Here is a 20,082-nt window from a genome sequence, read left to right as displayed (position 1 = left end):
ACAAAGCTAATGCACCGGCGCCATCTTGTGGACGTTGCCAAACCTCCAGCCCCTTTTGCCCCAAGCAGAGCCCTCACTCTTCAAGAGCCTCATACCGTGCATTTGTCCTAAGGTTCTGGTGATTTCCTGAATGGAGAGTCTCAGTCGCTGCAGGGCTTGGAGCAGGGCGTTCTGGCTGCGCTGCGAGATGGCATTTACTGCCTCAACAAGCGCCTGCAGAGGAGATTCATTCACTCAGTTCAGGAGGAGCATTCAGTCCGTTGAGAGAGAGTGGGCTGAGCTGTGGGAACCTAGAGGAAGGGCACCCCTCTGACTGCTGGGCTGTTTGGCAGGGCTCCCTGGGGGGCATTCCTGAACTAGATGTCCTGAGAGCCAGAATCTTCCTGGGCACCTCCCAGATAGATCCCTAGTTAAATCTTTCTGGATCTTTCTCATTGGCTGCTTCTTCTTGTAACTCTCAAGGGCATAACCCTATCAATTTCGTTCCTTCTTCTGGATTTATCTCATATTATGACCATTTCTACTTCTGCTTTGCTCCTTCTGTGATCTTGAACTGGGGCACCCTCACTCCTGAGCTCTGCTGCACATAAAATCAGACAGGTTCTGTAGAACCCTTAGCTTCAGAGCCCCCTCCACCAGGAAGCCTTCCTTGTCTCCAGCAGTCTTCACTTTATGTAAGCTATCTTTGGAAGACCAATACTTTACTCTCTATCTTTCAATGAACTAAACACAGGAATGAGAAGTAGAGTAACCATATAGTTTCACTTTTGAGAGGGAAAGAGGGGTGCTGAAATAATTGTACCACAATCTGGTCACTCTACTGAGGACACAGTAAGCACTCCAAGTATGCTTAATAGGGAAGGCAGCGAGTGAGGAAAGACACAAATCTCACTTAAAATATCTCACTTAAATAAGGCACAAAATCCCTAGTTTGCAAACCCACCCCCCCCACCCCCCACCCCCCCCCACCGCAAGGCTAGGGAATCTCTCAATGATGATTCATTGTCCTCTGAAGCTTTGCATAACAGTTCTCTGGGCCAGGAATACCACTCCCCACCCCCCATTCCCACCACCTGATTAATTCCTGTACATCACAAGGATGTTAACTCCAGCTCTCATTTCCCTTTGCCTGACCCTGCAAGTCTGGATTAGGTTTTAGATGTCTTTTCATGAAACACTGCTTTTTTTTTCTTGTTACCCTATATATCGGCCCATCTTCCTCCACTGGACGGTGAGCTTCTGTGGAGGCCAGAGTAGTGTCTGTTTTGTTCCCCCAGAGACATCCATTGCTTAGAATTAGGCTAGTCTGTTGAGTGGATAAATGGTCATTCCAAGTTTTACGGTCGTTGAGGAACGGCAGAGATCTCTGTGGGCTAGAGTTCAGATATAAACCAAGCAGGACAAAGCCTGTCCATCTATATTGATTAGCTCACCACAGGGAGAGGGACTTGGTGGGAAGTAAAGCTCACACTAATTTCTCATTTAGGGAAAAAAAAAAAAAGTTCTGTGAAGACAATACCTTAATCCCAGGCACTGCTGCCTTCTCCACCAAAACAGTCACCAGTATAAAGCCATGCAGGCTCTCTCCCCCAGGAAATGAGACAATGAGGTCCAAGTTCCTTGGGAAGGAAATGACCACATGGTTAGCGAGGCTTGGACACCGCAAGGCGCACAGCCGCCAGGCCACCTCAGAGTGAGACAACCGTGAGAGCAAGTGGACTCTGAGAGAAACCCTCTCGGCTCCACAGGACTGCCCTGGGGAGGAGCCTCCACCTCCAGCCACATTCCAAAAAAAAAAAAAAGAGAGAGAGAGAGAGAGCAGATCTATTCCAGACCCCGTTCACGGGACCTGAAGACTCTCAAAGTCTAGCATGGCCCTGATGGTCCTCGCCTGTCTCCCCCAGGGGATCAGCTGAAGCATAAGTGGGCCGGCCCTGCTGATTCTCCACAGGGCCATCCTGGGCCCATCACACCACTCCTGTCAGGAGCAGAGAGTCTCGGAGCCGTGGTGACCACAGGCCATAGCTAATTCCATGCTCCTTTTTTAGACATGAAACTATGGCCCAGAGAAGCACGGTGGTTTCCCCAGAGTCATGCAGCTGATGAGTCCCAGGACCAGGGCAGGAATATCTCATAACTCAGACTAGTGCTCTTTCTCATCAGTGATTTATCTTTTTCCCCCAAGTGCTGTATTATAGTAGAATGACAGCAGGAAGACTGTTATACAGGGATCGATTTTAAATGACCACTCATCATATAGATGCAAATATCCCAGACGTCGATCCAGTCTATAAAACCGAAAACTTCACTCCATAAGTCACTTCTGCCTCTAACATCTTATGCACGATGAGAGATGAAAAAAAACGCAAAAGAAAAGTAAGTCCGGAACTCCATTGTGCCAGCAGAGACAATAGCGTGGAAGGTGGTGTCTTTGCCTTTCCACCCTCCATCTTCTGAGCTACAGCTTTTATACTGAACCCCCTCCTGTGCTGAGGTTTGGCTCCTTTAGAGGCTAATTTTGCTCGCTGGGGAAAAAGGAGACTGAGGATGTCTGGAGCAGGCCTGCCCCACAAGCACCAGTCCGTGTAAAACAAGACATTGCAAAGGGATTCTTTTGTAGTTGGAGCAACCGCTGCCTGCAGTTGGGCCATTCATAGACCTTATGGTGAGACCAGAGATCTTTTTCAGATCATCAGACTTCAAAGAATCACAGAGAATTAGAAAATTGGTAAAGTTTTTTTTTTTTTTTTTGGCATTGCACTTTACTTGTTGCCTTATGCACAGATTGGAAAACATAGTAAAGAAAATTAATCCACTAATCCTTACAAAGCAGGGCACCACTGTTAACTTTTGGACTGTTAATTTTTGGCACATGTCCTTCTAGTCTTTTTTCGGACATTTTTAGATAGTTTATATACCATACATAAAAATTGGTATGCTTTCTCTTTTATTTATTATAAGCTTTGAGTTCAAATGTATTCTAAAGTGAGTGAAGGACTTCGGAGAACTTACCCAATTTCCAAGGGTCTTCAGTATTGACAACCACAAAGAAAAAAAGAAAAGAAAAGAACAAATCAGTTTGTAAACCGGATATGCCTTTTGCAGTCACATATACACAGGCATGTGTATTTGTGTGCACACACATACCCGTGCACACTTTGGATGTCACAGGTAGTGACTACACTGTGAGCAGAATATGTGACCCCAAAATGCACCGCTTTGGCGCACTCATTTCTTGAACTAACATTACTTGAGAAAGAGCTGGTACAAGAAGGACACTCTGACCTCCTTTGTTCCGCTGAAAGCAGGAAATAAATCTGCTACATGAAAGGTACTCTCCTGAGCCAGGAGAATAGAAAGTGTCCTTATCACCTGCAATAGGGAATTTAGGGGTGAGATGCCTGAGTAAACACATCTTATTACTTCTTCCCTAATTTGCTACCCCAAGTCCAAACCTCTTTGTCTTATCAATCTTTCCCAAATGTATTGCTTTCTTGTCTAAAAGGTATAGAAGCTGCTTGTTTTGGTCACTTGTTTGAGTCTCAGATTTTTATGGGCTCCCGTATGCACAAAATTAAGTTCATTTTTCTCTTATTAATCTCTCTTACGTCAAGTTAATTATCAGACCAGCCAAAGAACCTAGAAGGGAAGAAGGGAGAAGTCTTCCTCTCCTGCAAGCCGCTGTGTGACAAAGAGGGAGCTACATCTCAGCTCATACACGAGCACCAGAACATTTAGCCTGTGGCCAGCATCATAAATTATCTTCTTCCTTTTATATGTTTGTAATTGCCACAAACCCACATTTCTGTTGTAACTCTTCTGCTCTTACTCGCCTTTAGCATGTAGCTTAGGTCAAGTTTCACCCCCTCACCAAGCTGCTTCCTGATTTTTTTTTTTCTTCTTGATGGGGTAATAAACTTGCTTGCATGAGGTTTATTTTTTTTTATCTTAAAGATTTTATTTATTTATTTGACAGAGAGAAAGAGAGCGCACAAGCAGGGGGAGCTGCAGAGGGAGAAGGAGAAGCAGGCTCCCCACTGAGGAGGGAGCCCGATGTGGGGCTCAATCCCAGGACCCTGGGATCATGACCTGAGCCGAAGGCAGACACTTAACCCACTGAGCCGCCCAGGCGCCCTGACCAGAATCATTTCTACACATATATTTATTTTTTTTTCTGTCAAAACTCTGAGCCAGATTCAGCAGCTTTTTATGAGAATATTGGTCATCAATTTTGTTATGAAAGCAGAATTGGTCAAAGATCATTATTAATAATTATGGAAAATGTATCCTCCCAGGGCTCAGAGCTCCTTAGAGAGATGAGATGACCCCACTTCTTCCAAGGGCCACACAAATTAGTCCAGAAAGTTATATTGTCTGTCAAGTGTTTAATCCTCTAGAACAGATTCCCATCATCTCTGAAATCCTGTGGTACCCACAAACCTCATGCTGAGGAAGTTCTTCCTCACATCTAACCTAAATGTCCCTTTAGCTATTTTATGAAGTCACGAAGCACTATCTCTTGCATCTACAGCCTGAACTAAATTTGCCTGTGATAATAAAGTTCAAAGGAAAATTAAATACTTCCTCTCTTCCACTCATTCTATTGATTGTTTGTTAAAAAACTCTCGCTACTTCTTTAGACTAATGCTTACCTACATTCCCAGCCCAGCTTTCAGAGGATTGATGCCAACTAGGTAGAAGAGATGACATTATTCATCAAATTTCTCAATCTAGCTTATCTAGAGCCCTACGCCTTATTCACCCATAATCATTCATTTATGATCGCTACCTCATGATCACTTACTGAAGTCACTGGCCCTAATTTGACATGAATGGAGGGCATGTTAGGGCACAGGAGATGATTTGGTGAGAAAGAATGAGTGAAGTCTAATCATGCAGGAGCTTGAAGGTCAAGTTGAGATGGGACGTGGAAGCAAACAAACAAACAAGAAAAATGTAGCCTGTACCAATGTATTCAGAGTGAAACTTCTGGGAACTGCGATTTTTGAACTTGCGTTCAGGTTCATCCTGCTTTGCAATCGTAAAGCAGATAATAAATATGAACATCTCTAATTGCAAGTGGCTGAAAAACCCAGGGCCTTCACTGTAGGAAGAGTAAAAGTCACAGGGCTGCCCTTTACTCAGTTTCAGTCTGTTCACATCCAAAGCACTCACTCCACATCTTACCTTTCTGGATCCCTAGGGGTCCAGTTTGTCAGCACCAGGTCTGAGTGGACCAGGATAGGAGGGAGCCCCAAGTTTCTGGAGACTTCAACAAGGGGAAGGGCAAGATTTCTTGGCAGAACCTTTTAGATATAAATCCAGATATATACGATCATGATACAATAGATAGAATATACGGCAAATAGATAAATCCAGATACATATGACTACGATACAATATGATACGATAGAATGTACGATTAGTATCTTCTAGAAAGAATGCAGCAGAGGAAGTAGTCATGGTTGCCCTCTATTCCAGCAATCCTGTGGTAGAGAAATGACCTGGGCAATAACACTGATATTATCTGAGTGATCCATAAATACACACCTCACTTTCATATTTTTTTTCTGTTTACAATCTGGTGGATATATTGTTTATAAGTACAAGCTGAAATATATAATAATATTACAAAGCTGGAGCACATACACATAGATATAGCATAAAATAATCTCTGAAAATTGACTGCAAAGAAGGCATCAAATGTTTGACCAAATGTTTGAACATCAACTGGGGACTGAGTTGATGTGTAGTGGGAAAAAAATCTCTATCTCTATTTATCTATAGACAGAGACAACTACATAAATATGTTGATATATCTGTTTGTGTGCATAAGAACACAAGCATATTTACACATGTGGGTATGTATGTACACACATACGTGTGTGTGTGTGTGTGTGTGTTTATGTGTCAATCAGAAAGAGGAATGGGGAGGATAGAACACTTCATCCTGTGTGGCAGCCAACTCTGTCCATCACTTCATACGTCAAACCCAATAATACCTTTAAGTAAGTCACCTCAAGACAGTTCCCTTTCAACCCCTAAGTTATCTGAGGACCACTCCAAAGAGACTCATCTGCCCACAAGTCCAGAAAAACTATTCAGATCTATGGGGACCAGAAGGGGTCTCTTATTTGTGGACAAGGCTAAGTTAGTTTGGATCCAAAAGAACATTCTCATGCTCCCTATCTCCCACTTCCATTTTTATTTCCCCCTAAGATAAAAGCATCTATTAAAGGAGCCCCACTTCTGCCTTTGCTTTCCCTTAGATTTTTAGATCAGACTTGGGACAGAACTGTTTTTTAGGTAGAAAGAAATAAAGAACTTTAAAGAGTCTTAAAATTCAAACTGAAGTTTAGCTTTCCTTGGGAATCAGGGGATGAGGAAGGCAGTGCAGAAGGGGGTTGTCTATTTCGGTGAGAAGTTAAAAGATGAGATGCAGAGCAAGTCAGGGATGATCTGGGGCCATGGACAGGGCCTTCCTGTTTGCCTGGACGTGAATGGACACACCTCGTTAGAGACTCCCTCTCCCGTCACCCTTCTCCACTCCTCCCCCATCTAAGATTGTGGTTTGGAGAACCCAAGGGGGAGGGGAGCCCAGTGGGATGGTTGGTAGTGTGCCTAGATTCCAGACTTTCTTATATCAGGCACACAATTTTAAAAATAAGATTTCCTAACATTTAAAAACTCTGAAGCAACTCTATACCTTCCTCCTCTCTCCTTTCTCAGCCTCCCTTCATTTTCCCATGGGAGTTTCCCATGTTTACTTGGAAGAAAAGAGGCAGGATCAATCAAGCAAACCAAAGAGGCTGGGGCTGCTCAGTGAACATGAAGTACTGGAACAGTGTAAACTCCGATTCCTGGAAAAGGGACACTTCTGCAAAATGAAAGGGAGTAGTGTTTTTTACTGCCGTCAGTGGAACTCAAGAGACTTCACGTTGCAAGGTTCAGGTTGAAACCATGAAACGTTAAGTCAAGATTCAGAAGAGATTTAAATAAACTATTAAGAGACCAATAATCAGTAGAAAGAAAGGAGTATTAAAAATTTAAAATCATGTTAATGTCAAGGAGTGCCTCTAGGGAAAGAAGTTTACATTGGTGAATCAGAAGGTCTGAGCGTGGCCTTGCATTTTACACTCACTTGCTCTCTGACCTCGGACAAGGACTTTATCTTCTGTCATCCTCAGCTATCTGTAAAATGGGCATAGTGGAGTTTTACTTACTTTATGGGATTGTGAAAGTCAAGAGATAATGTATGTGCAGAGGCAGACAAAATGAGGTAAAAGGTAAGCTATCATTAAGTATTTTATGAGACCTCAGTTCTTGCTTTCAAATGCATCTTGAAGCATTATTGCCAGAAAGAAAATAGATGTGAAAGCTAATGAAAGGGAGAAATGGCTATAAGTTCTAAAAAAAAAAAAAAAAAATTAGCTTCTTAGGGAAAAAAATTCTTTCACTGAAGTGGGCCACTTGCCCTTCCTTCAACGGATAGCCAGAGAAAAGAACAAGAAAGGACCTATCTTCCAGAAAAACAGTGGGGGGGCCAAGCAGGGAGCGCATTCCAGGAGCAGCCGAACTGCCGGACGGCAAGGCGGGCATCTACTTGCCCCGTACCTCTTCGGGCTGTGTCTCTCCTCTCTGCCAGACATAGCCCATGGTCATGAAGCTCAGGACCAAGTGGGCCAGGCGCTGTTCCCGGTAACTCTTGAGGAACTGGCAGTTCAGCAGGGGCATCTGTTCAAGACAATATTCACACATTATCAGCTGCAGGGCTGAGGATGGGCACAGGGGTTCTCTGACTGGAACGGCTCATCGGGTGTGGGGAACAGGTTATATTTTTGTGGAGGAACCAAGAGCCTCCGTGCACACCCATTCTCCCCCTGATCCGAGTACCCCGCAGTACGGAGGCATTCTGGGCAACATTGCTCGGGATGTACCGAACCACTCCACCCAAGCTCCCATATGGCCCCCGTGGTTGTGCCAGCCACTGGTCGCCTCCACCGAACTGACAGATTAGTTAGAGCGTTCTTGCATAACGAATTCCCGAGACCGGGATCGTTTACTTCACCGAGCGTACCGTGGCAACTTTTATAGCCCTACCTATCAAGGCAGCTCTGCTTCCTTGACGTCATGTAAGCCCGATAACAAAGCTGCGCTGCGGGCCTGCTCTGTCAGCTTAATTCGGAAGTAAAAGGAAGCCCAGTGGAGTTGGAAATTTGACCAAATCCCTAGGCATTAGGGCATTAGCCCAACTGGGCCAAAGGGTTGTGCGGTCCCTGTTTGAACCCTTCCAATGACCCTGGCTGGGTGTTTTCACCTCTCCATGTCCTCTTCCTTGTGGAAATGTGTCACCTGGAAGTTTACTGATGGCGTCCTCATGAAAGCCACACCTTGCAGAGAAGTTAATTATTGACAGCCCTGCCTAAACAACAACGGGTTTCTCACTTTTGCCTGGAACAGCCTTGCCTGTCTTGGTTGACACCAACAAGGAGCTCCAGTTTCCTGGCAACGCCCCCTCCCCACCTCTGCTCTCCTCCTTCCTCCCATGGCTGCCCCAGCTCTAGACACAGCCTGATCCAGATCTTCCCCTCTCCGGGGTCCTTAAGTGCCACAAAAGGTGGTGGCAGACGTCTTGTGTATCCTTTTAAGCTCCAGGCACCGCCCAGCAGCCTCAGACCTGCTGCTCCTCCCGCGCGGGCTCCCCCCCCCCGCCGGCAGCACGCGGAGTCCTCCCTCTGCTCTCCACTAGAGGGCAGCCTTTCCGCGTCTGTCCGCTCCTCGCAGCTGCGTGTTTATTACTCCTAAAAATTGGCTCTGACAGAATCGCAAATGCAATGTGCTCTAGGCTTCCGTGCTTGCGTGTGTGTATGGGGTGGAGGGACGGGGGGGACGGGTGGCTGCTGAGATGTTGCATTTCAACAGGAAGTAGGCTGAAAATTCTAATAGTTTTTGAGTACTTGTTATAAAAAGGCTTCTAACTAAAGTGTTTACTAGGCGGGATGCTAGGAACTTCCCACACCAGATGGTGTTCCATCTTCCCCCCAAATCCACAGGACAAAACAGTCAGAGAGGGTAGGCACTGGGTCACAGACCCGGGAGGGACTGAGCCAGGGTGTTACTTAAGTTCTACTGACCACTGTCCTGCTTTCTCAAGTTAGCACTCCCTGATAGAAATATGAGAGCCACATTTGTAATTTCAAATGTTCTAGCAGTGACATAAAAAAAAATACTAAAAAGAAACATGAAATTCGTTTTAATAATGTATTTTTCTATGTCAGTATATCCACAATATTATCAACACATAGTATAAAAATATTGAGATATTTTGTTCTTTTTATAATAAGTCTTCAAAATCCAGTGAGTAGCTTATTTATCAATTTGTCTTAACCACATTTCAGACGTTCAATAGCCATAAGCCCCTCTTGGCTACCTATAATGCAGCCTTAAGGGAAAGGAACAAAGTCTGAGTTGGAAATGTGGCTCTTGGTTAGAGGTTTTCTTGGAAATTTCTTGCACATTCCAGAGTCCCTGGACTCTCCCTTCCAAGCAAACACAAATAATTAAAAAAGAAAAAAAAAAGATTTAGAAAAAAATAAACAGCAACAACAAATACTCTTCGTAGTGGAAGTTTTTTCTACAAAAAAACGATGAAGTGGTTAGGGGAAGAATGAGTCAAAAAATTAATGTTTTCCTCAATTTAAAGTAATCAACTTATGGGGCGCCTGGGTGACTCAGTCGGTTAAGTGGCTGCCTTTGGCTCAGGTCATGATCCTGGGGTCCTAGGATGGAGTCCTACATCCAGCTCCCTGCTCAGCGGAGAGCCTGCTTCTCCCTCTCCCTCTGCCTGCCACTCTGCCTACTTGTGCTCTCTTGCTCTCTATCAAATAAATAAATAAAATCTTTAAAAAAGAATAATCAACTTGGTTTCATATTTGTGTTTTAAGATGGAAAGTAAATACAGAAGTTGTAAAATGCAATCTCATTAAAGTTATAATTTTCATTTTCCTGATTATTAATAAAGGTTAGCATCTTTCATATGTCACTTGGTCAGTCATGTTTGCTATTTTGCAAACTGTTCATGTTTTTAGCACCTTTTTTTTTTTAACTTGGTTGTTTGTCTTTCTGTTTTATTTCCAGGACTTTGTATATCCAGGATACAAATTTTTTTCTCATTTATATATGTGATAACATCATCTTTCAGTTTATGGCTTGGCTTTTCATTTTCTTTATGGTCTATTTTGATGAATGGAGGTTCTATTTGAATGAAATGAAGCCTATCAGAAAAATATCCCAGTTTTAGTCATTAGGAAATCTTCCTTAGTCCAAGTACATATTTTAAATTCTCTTCTAGAACTTAAATTTTTGTCTTTTACATATAAATTCTTAACCCATCTGGAATGAATTTATTTTTGTTTATGATAAAAGTAGCCAATCCAGTGGTCCTCTTTGTTTATTGCTGGCCCCATATCATCTGGTTTTAATTTTTGTAGTTTTGTATTATGTCATGATAATTGATAAGGCAAATCTTCTCCCCTTGCTGTTGCTAAATATACATATATTTGTTCATTTACTATGTAACATGACATGATAAACTAAACATTATCTTACTTTCACAACTTCCACATCTTTTTTTTTTAACATCTTGTTAAAAATAAATGTAGAATTTTAACTCCATCATCATGTTAATGCACTTTGGCCACAATACTATGTCCATACACACACATGGCATGCACAAATTATTTTAGAAATTCCTTCTTATTTCACAGACACATTAGCAGTGATTACTAAGAATTAACTGTACCCCTCCCCCCAAAAAATTGACCGTATATTTCATTAATTTCATTATTTGGGGATGTTTCTTAAATACTCATTTTTCATCTTTCCTGAGTCCTTTATTCTGATTTAGATTCAGGATGCTGGAATAATTTTTGAACATTTGAGACAAAGTGCCTGGATAGTATATTTTCATATTTCTTGATTTGACTGATAATTTACTTTTTTTAGTTCTTATGGATGGTTAATAAAATCTGGGTTCTTCATACATTATCTTTAAAAAATATCACTATAGACAGACATATATTTATTTTATACTTTGGATTATAACCCAATGCTACTTTATTTACTTGCTATATTGTTCCATATGGGCCACCGGGGGCTCTTTCAGGTTGGTTTCTGTGTCCCATTTGACACGTCCCAACCTTTCGTGTTTGTTTGTTAGAATTCCTTTACTTTCCGGCAGTGCAAGATGTTTCATCTTGCATTTGCCCTGTCCCAAGTTTATAATCAGCCTTTTCTCCAAGGAGCCCTAGTTCCTTTTATTGGAGAAAGGTTATTTGTCCTGACACTGGGCTTGCCCATTGCTCCTGGGGGCCACTGCTCCTAGGTCTTCACAGGGGACAAAGCTAGGAACTGTATCGTGTGCCTGTGTGTGCACACATATTACATATATCCATATCCATATAATATTGATTTATCTGCATATGTTTATCTATTTACCCACATATGTAATGCTAAGCATGACTTAGGGAAATGCGTGTGTAATATGATGTAATATCATTCCACTCTTCAGGAAAGGTGAGGTAGCTTTCTTGGTAATTTCAATGGCAATGATTGGTGTCCCTGGGTCCACTGACCCACTTTCATAATGCTGATAAAGAAATGTGGTGTGGGCTTGAAAATAAGATGGTGAGAAGAACTTAAAGAGAAAAAAAGAAGAACTTAAAGAGAAGAATAAAAAATATATATACCTTGTTCACTCGAGCTTGAAGCTGGTGACTCTCAATCAAATGAGGGAGTTCGTTGGCAATTTCCATCCAAGGCCTAAAATAATCTGGAAGTTGTTTCTGCATTCAAAATGGAAACATCTCAGTATTTTAGACCTCTTGGGGGAGCAGCCTGGGGGAGTAGCTGCTTACAGATTTCAGTTTTAAATTAAAATTCAGGTCAGTTCAGTTCAACAAGTATTGAGAATTCACTCTATGCTGGGCCCTGTGCTAAGCATTGCAAACACACAGATGACCAAAATACAATCCTTGGGCTTAAGGAGCATGTGGTCTAGTAAGGCAGAAAAAAAATGCAGTCAGATATATCCCAATGCAGTGTAATATGTTCAGTTACTGACATGTGTATAAGCTTAAGAACTTGAAAAGAAGAGAAGTTGTTAATTCTGTCAGCAGTTGTGGGAAATTAAAGGGAAGTATCTGTAGAAATATGACAATTGGGGCCAGTGTTGGAGTCTGAAAGTGACTTTGCTAGGGGGAGTTTGAAAATGGGAAGGCAGTAAAACAGAAGAGATAGTGGACATAGAGATAACTGTGCTTCCTGGGACTACAGGGGACTACCGGTGACTCAGTGTTATTGGAATATAAAGCTCAGGAGAAAAAGTGATTGATAATGAGACCAGAAAATCAGACCAAATGTGCTTTTTATAAGGTACATAAGAATTTTCTTTTCATGTAGTTAGTAACATGGTTTAATTTGAATTTTAGAAAGATAATTTTGTTTGTAAGATTTGAAGATATAAAATCAGACTAGGAAGGCTTTCAAGTACTATTTGAGGACTAAATTTAGGCAATGACAGTGAATTTACAAAGGAAATATTCAAGAAATATTTGGAAAGGGACACCTATGTGGTTCAGTTGGTTGAGTGTCCAACTCTTGATTTCAGCTCAGGTCTTGATCTCAGGGTCATGATCTCAGGGTGGTGAGATTTAGCATCGAGCTCTGCACTCGGCTAGGAGGAATCTGCTTGTTTCTCTCCCTCTACCCCTCCCCCTGCTTGCATTTTTGCTTTCAAATAAATAAATAAATCTTTAAAAAAGAGAAATATTTGGAAAGTAAAATTAAAATGATGAGATGATTACATTTAGAGGTGGGGGCTAAGGGCAAGGTGACTTCTAGACTAATAGCACTACCTGTGCTGGACCCAGGGTTTAGCCAAGTAAACATAGGCTGAATTTCAGCAATCCTAACTCCATCCCAGGAAATGGCACACTATACCTATTGTTGTAAATAAACTTATTTTGGAATATAATCACACTTGTGTGTTTACATATTGTCTGTGGCTGCTTTCACAACACAGCAGCAGAGCCTTGGGTAGTTGTGACAGAAAAACTGTATGGTATGCAAAACTTCAGGGATTTACTATTTGGCCCTTTGCAGAAAAATTTGGCAACTCCCAATCTATCCCTATGGTCTGGGCCTCCTTTTTCAGAGCATAAACTGTGCAACTGAATGTTGTGTCTCTGGGTTAAGAAGGAGAGGCCGTAAGGATGATTTCCGGGTTTAGAAAATAGGTTACTGAATGTAGCGATTGGAACACAGATTGAAACAGAAATGCAGGGGGATGTCAAAGAGAAAGCATACAAATAGTGAATTTATTTTTCAATATTTATAGCCTAAAATGTCTGTGGAATGTCAAGATATGGCCACATACCGGGCAAGTGCATTTGCAGTTTGAAGTTCAGGATAAAAACTAGTATTAGAAATGCACAGGTGGGAGGCATAACTGTGGTTAAAAACTCCCCATGTAGTTAAAACCCCACAAGAGTGTATAAAGTCATTCAGGAGAAGTCCCAAAGTAAAAGGAGAAGGCCCAGATCATCACACTGGGGAATACTGACGAAGCAGGCAGAGGAAGTGAATCCAGCAAGACAGATCAAAATGAGGTTCGACAGGCCAGAAGAGAATCATCCTACAGAAGTCAATACTTTAGAAGACATTAGAAGACATCAAAGAAGGGACTCATCAGAAGGTCAGGTGTATCAGTAGAAAGTTAAAGGAAGATTGTCTCCTATGGAAAAAAAAAATTAAGCGGGTACTCATGTATATCAGTCTTTCTATATACAGAAATTTAGGTTAGGGTCGTGGAAGCAGGGTTCAAATTTTAGTGTGTTGAGGAAGTGAGAGCATAGAGACCGAAAGTGTAAATTACTATCTTTAGGAGAGTCTTGGGCATTAGCAAGGAGGCATGTGAGTTTGAGAGCTGTCTCAATTTTAAAATGAGAACCTTGAGCAGTTTAGTCTTGAAAGAGGAGACTTTGAAGATAAAGGACAGACAGGAGTAACCGCAGGCAAAATGTCACGGAGGAAGGCGAACAGGGCAGTAAGAGGCCAAGTGAAGCATCTTGCTTTGAAGCGATAGAAGGAGGAGGCCTGGAGTTGGAGGGAATTTGCTCTTTATGGACTCAATATGTTATTAAATGGGAGTGATGATCAGGTTCTATGAGTTGAAGAAAAGGGTTGGTGTTAAATTAATTATAGAAGGGAGAAGGAACAGGAAATTAAACATAAAAAATGCAAGCAGTACATTATAATATGCCTTATATTATGTACATTATACTATCTTATAATGCTACATAAGACCCAGTGCAGTTTGAAAAGTATAAGTTTGGAGAGGTATGGAACTATAAGTTACCTATGAATCACTTGCTGGAGGTGGTCCTCTGTCTCTCAGAATCTGAGGCAAAATTGGGTTCAAACTCCTAATTAACTCATAACCTGGGTGAATCTAACGTTCAATCCACAATCTCTGAAAATTAGACTTTACTTAATCCTCTCTTTTTTATCTTTAAAACTGAATCAGTTCAGGACAGAGAACCCCCTACTAGCTTTCACAACAAATCAGATTATACCAGCATCATATTATTTTTATTTTTGCTATAGATTGAGATGTCATGGAAAGAAAATTCCATCACACTCTCCTCCTCAGGTGTTCCTTTTTTTTCCTTTAAGATTTTACTTATTTATTTGTCAGAGAGAGAGAGAGAGAGAGAGAGAGGGAGCACAACCAGGGGGAGAGGGAGGCAGAGTGAGTAGCAGGCTCCCTGCTGGAGCCAGATTCAAGACTCAATCCCAGGATCCTGGGATTATGACCCGAGCCAAAGGCAGACGCTTAACTGACTGAGCCACCCAGGCATCTCATCCTCAGGTGTTCTTCACACAATACCCCTGCTTCTGGGAAGGAGTCTACCTTGCTCTCCCGCTCTTTTCCCTGGGAGAAAAAGTTTATAAGCATGGTAGTATAATCTTCCCCAGCAGCGCTCAGCAGTAGGTGCAGAATTGAAGAGGACTGATAATTACATTGACACAAGTTTGGGGATTTGCAGAGTGGAGGCAGAGTTGAGAATATTAGCAAGAATAAAGGCAGAGACGTCTATGGTAAATGGACTCTGAACTGGCAACTTGTTTCTCATTTGTATGATGCATTTTTCTTTAAAGATTTTATTTACTTATTTGACAGAGAGAGAGAGTACAAGCATGGGGAGCAGCAGAGGGAGAGGGAGAAGCAGGCTCTCCATGGAGCAAGGAGCCCAATGCAGGGTTCGATCCCAGGACCCCGGGATCATGACCTGAGCTGAAGGCAGATGCCTAACCGAGTGAGCCACCCAGGTGCCCCAATGCATATGTTTTATGAACAAAAACTGAATACAATTTTACAGAGATAATGGAATATAATCTTCATAAAAGAAAAATCAAAGGTGCAGAGTCATAATATTAAAAGGGTCCTTTTAAAGTAGGTTTTTAAGGGGCACCTGGGTGACTCAGTCGGTTGAATGTCTGACCCTTGATTCTGGCTCAGGTCTTGATCTCAGGGTCATGGGATTGAGCCCCACTTGGGGCTCTGCTCTCTGTATGGAGTCTACTTGTCCCTCTCCCTCTGCTCCTCCTCCCCCACTCTCTCTACTCTCTCTCTCAAATAAATAAATAAAATCTTTAAAATAAATTAAAAAAATAAAGTGGATTTTAAGAAGGAAAGTTGTAACCAAATCATCACCTCCAGCCTTCTTTCTTTGATGCCTAGACAAGGAATCCTATTCTGAAAATTAAATGGAGGCATCCTGGATTTCTGCTTTCCTCACCTGCATGGAAATCCTTACATACTACCTTTTGCCTTCAGCTAGGCTGCAGTGGAGTATTTCCTTTTCCTTTTCCCTTAGATTCCCAGAGGAATCTCTGCCTTCCTCCTGTTTTTTCCTCTCCTTTCTTTAAAAAGAGGGAAACAAACCATAAGAGACTCTTAAAAACATAGAACAAACCAAGGGGTGATGGAGGGAGGTGGGTGGGGGAGGGGCTGCCCAGTGATGAGTATCAAGGAGGGCACTTGATGTGATGAGCACTGTCATAGTAAGTGATGAATCACTGAATTCTACTCCTAAAACCAATATTGCACTGTATGTTAACTAAATAGAATTTCAATAAAAATTAGAAAAAAAGAAAAAAAATCAAAAATTCTAATGTTTGAGTTTCTGTATATCACCCACAAACACAAGAAAATCATGAGCTTTTGCAATCATCTGGGCTCTCAAAGTGTAGTCCCTAGTCCAACAGCCTGGGAACTTGTTAGAAATGCACATTCTCAGGCCCCACCCCAGGCCTACTGAATCAGAGACTCTGGGGTGAGGCCCAGCAGTGTGTGTTTTAGCAAACCTTGCAGGTGAAGATGATGTACTCCAAAGTTTGAAAACCACTGATGTGGGGACCTTGAAAATGATCAAGAAGGGGAGAAAGGTTTTTAAAGATATTTCATAATCTATTAAGATTGTAGCATTTCTTTTTAGCTTTTCCTCTAGAGACAGAAGAAAGTATTGAATTGTTAATTATTTTTTCATTGTCAGACTTTTTTTTTTAATTACAAGGTAGGAGACAGGATTAGCTGATGAGTTTTTCATGAAATAGCACCCTTTTCTGTCAGTTCACACATATCTAACACATCTGTTTTAAAACTTGTATGGTATTCCAGTATTCTATTAATGCATATTACTAATTGTTTTTAATTTTTCCCTATTAAGAAATCTGAAACAGTCATCCTTATACATGTAATTTTGGATATTTTCTTATTATTAGAACAAATTTCTGAAAGTGGATTTGCTGGATTAAAGATTCTTCACATGGGAAGGTTGAAAACCGCTTCTTGATTTTCTAACAGAAAAATTACATAAATTTATAATTGTAATTATAGTATGTGATATATAATGGGAATACCAGCTTAGCTTTACCAAACTTTTTTTCATATTGTTATGCTTTTTTTAAATTTTACTTTATTATGTTATCTTAGTCACCATACATTACATCCTTAGTTTTTGATGTAGTATTCCATGATTCATTGTTTGCATATAACACCCAGTGCTCCATTCAATACGTGCCCTCTTTAATACCCATCACCAGAAACAAATAATACATATATGTTTTTTTTAAAGATTTTATTTATTCGACAGAGAGAGAGAGATAGCGAGAGAGGGAACACAAGCAGGAGGAGTGGGAGAAGGAGAAGCAGGCCTCGTGCCGAGCAGGAAGCCAGATGAGGGGTTCGATCCCAGGACCCTGGGATCATGACCTGAGCCGAAGGCAGAGGCTTAACAACTGAGCTACCCAGGTGCCCCTGTTATGCTTTTTAAGATAGTATATGTATTATATTATTGCATTAAAATTCTATAATAATTTTTTAAAGATTTATTTACTTATTTATTTGAGAGAGAGAGAGAGAGAGAGAGAGTGAGCACACAGAGGGAGAGGGAGAAGCAATCTCCTCGCTGAGCAGGAAGTCTAATTTGGGGCTCAATCCCAGGACCCTGGGATCATGACCTGAGCTGAAGGCAGATGCTTAACCAACTAAGCCACCCAGGCGCCCTATAATTATTTTAATATTTAATAAACATTAACCTCACAAGAAATATACCTCTTTTGGAAATGATTAAAAATAATGCAATCAATGTTTATGGTAAAACAGTCCAAAAGCACAAAATTTATAAGATGGAAAGTAAAAGTACCCTAATTCTCATCCTCCCATCTAGTAATGACAACACTTGCAAGTTTCTTATGTAGTTTTCCAGAAACTGTACATGCTATCATACTATTGTATACATTAACCCTTCCATGGTTATTAACGAGTTTGAATATCTTTTCATATGCTTTGATCATTGCATTTTGTGTAGGTGTGTGAAACAGACATTCACAACAGGGTAGTCAAATGGACCAGTATTTTCATTTATGCCATTGGGTTTTTACATTATGCTTAGAAAGTTCTTCTCATCCCAACCGTATTTCTTTTAGGCTATTTCTAGTTTAATTGTTGATGCTTACATCTGTAATCCATCTACATTTGCGTTGTACATGTTCTGGGTTAGAACATATTATCTCAGGGCGCCTGGGTGGCTCAGTCCTTAAGTGTCTGCCTTCGGCTCAGGCCATGATCCCAGGGTCCTGGGATCGAGCCCCCATCGGGCTCCCTGCTCCGTGGGAAGCCTGCTTCTCCCTCTCTTTCCCGCTTGTGCTCTCTCTCACTATCTCTGTCTCTCTCAAATAAATAAAATCATAAAACAAAAGAACGTATTATCTCATTTCCATCTTGAAATAAAGCCCAGAGTTGTTGGATGGCTTTCCGCTTTCCTGAGATTATACAACCTCCTCTGACTCAGAGTTCAGTGCAGTTAATACCACCTCAGAGTAGTGGACATAGGGGGATGGGAGATGGTTACAACCATCAAATTGAAACTTTGTGTGTTTCTCATAACTCGCATTCCAGTAACTGGAACTTCCAGGACTAAGATGGACATAGATAATGAAATATTTGGCCCTCTTTCCTTTATAAAAACCAATTTCCTACTTTATGTTATTCTTTTGCTAGACTTACACATCTATCAAAGTATAATTTTCAAAAAAGTTAAAAAAAATTACTCACACAAATAGAGAATGTATGTCCAAAATACATTTGGTTCCTTAATGAGGAAATCAGCAGGATGGTAAAGTTGGTTCAAAAGCACTTGTTAAACTGGGTATTCACAGAGTTTTAAAAAAAGAATGTTGAAATCAAATTATTAGGCTTAATAATAACAATGATCCAGTTAATGTCTGTAACTTTAGGGGTATATCTTCTACTCAACAGAAATTAATTGTAGCTTTTTGTACAACAATCAGGTTAATATGTAACCTTATAGATTGGGCCATAATTAATAGTAAGTAGCATAGCAAACAAAGGGACAATCCTTAGATGATTAAGTAATTCTCAGGTGAAACTGTTAGGGCTCCAGGATGGTATTAAATGAACCACAGCTACCCTTTTACTCTATTATGGATAATTTTTCTCAACACATTTATAATATAAAATAGAGTAGACTTCTAAAAGGATCTATCTTATAGGAATAATAAAGTCTTTTAGATTAGCACTTAGGTTAAGTTAACTAAAACTTCCAGTTAAGAAAATAACACAGAAAGTTTAAAAATAAAAGTTTGGGTAAAAATAAACCAGGGAAATATCAGCAAAGCTGGATGACAATATGAATATTGTAAGCAGATGGCTATAAATGAAATAAAAGATTTTGTGTCAATAGAAAGCAGCAATCTGACATTGCAACAAAGTCAAGTGAGGTGAAAGAAATTACCAGATGGCTTTGAAGAGATAGGTAAGCAGCATGAGGGACCTTGTAGGCTACACCAAAACATTTGGTTTTGTTCTAAAGAGTAGAAAGATAGTTTTAAAGATCGGAGTGAGGAGGCTGGATTTTCCTTTTAAAAAATCACTCTGACTGCTGTGCAGTGTGTTGTATAGCTGGGCAAAAGTGGAAATGAGACAAGGTAGAAGGCAAAAGCCCAAGGGAAAATAATGGTGGATTACATGAGGGTGGATAGCTAGGAAATACATTTCAGAGATAAAGCTGAATCCACTCATTCTCAAATGAATCATTTGTGACTAGTGAAGATTATTGTGAGGCTCAGGTGAGAAAAATGTAGTTAAGGTCAACACAGGCAGAGTACCAAGTTAGCATTTACTAAATAGTAATTACTACTATTATATCATATATTATAAAGGGATTATAATAGGAAATAAGAAAAACTCAACTCTTAATGAAATACAGGAATGAATTGAATCGCCATTTCGAACACTAAAAGATCTTTTTTTTTATTTAGAAGTAGGAAACTTAAATGAATCAATAAGCATAGAAAAAAATAGAAAATGAAGTTAAAAACTTACTAAAATTTCTCTAGTCTCAAGAGGTCTCAGGACATATTTATTTTCTGTGTGGAGCATAGAAAAAAATGAGACAGCATCTAATGAATCTTATGAAGAAAACAACTTCAGGAGTA

At 40.7% G+C, this 20,082-nt stretch overlaps 1 protein-coding gene across 1 annotated transcript in view; it reads right to left on the bottom strand.

Annotated features, from left to right (window-relative positions):
* Nucleotides 1-20,082, bottom strand: part of IDO2 (indoleamine 2,3-dioxygenase 2) — a 56,420-nt gene that overhangs the window by 21,104 nt on the left and 15,234 nt on the right. Inside the window, exons 2-7 of the mRNA XM_028124116.2 lie at nucleotides 11,748-11,843; nucleotides 7,615-7,734; nucleotides 5,188-5,306; nucleotides 3,013-3,027; nucleotides 1,520-1,619; nucleotides 96-213 (exon numbers count right to left, since the gene is read on the bottom strand). Of these exons, the coding sequence (XP_027979917.1) occupies nucleotides 96-213; nucleotides 1,520-1,619; nucleotides 3,013-3,027; nucleotides 5,188-5,306; nucleotides 7,615-7,734; nucleotides 11,748-11,843 (568 nt within the window). The remainder of the gene's footprint in view (nucleotides 1-95; nucleotides 214-1,519; nucleotides 1,620-3,012; nucleotides 3,028-5,187; nucleotides 5,307-7,614; nucleotides 7,735-11,747; nucleotides 11,844-20,082) is intronic.

Source organism: Eumetopias jubatus, unplaced genomic scaffold, assembly GCF_037043125.1.
Source record: "Eumetopias jubatus isolate StellerSeaLion01/CBP00866 unplaced genomic scaffold, mEumJub1_p1.0 scaffold_2, whole genome shotgun sequence".
Classification (NCBI taxonomy): Eukaryota; Metazoa; Chordata; class Mammalia; order Carnivora; family Otariidae; genus Eumetopias; species Eumetopias jubatus.
Note: the sequence above shows the minus strand (reverse complement) of the source record. Positions and strands in the feature narration are given on the sequence as shown.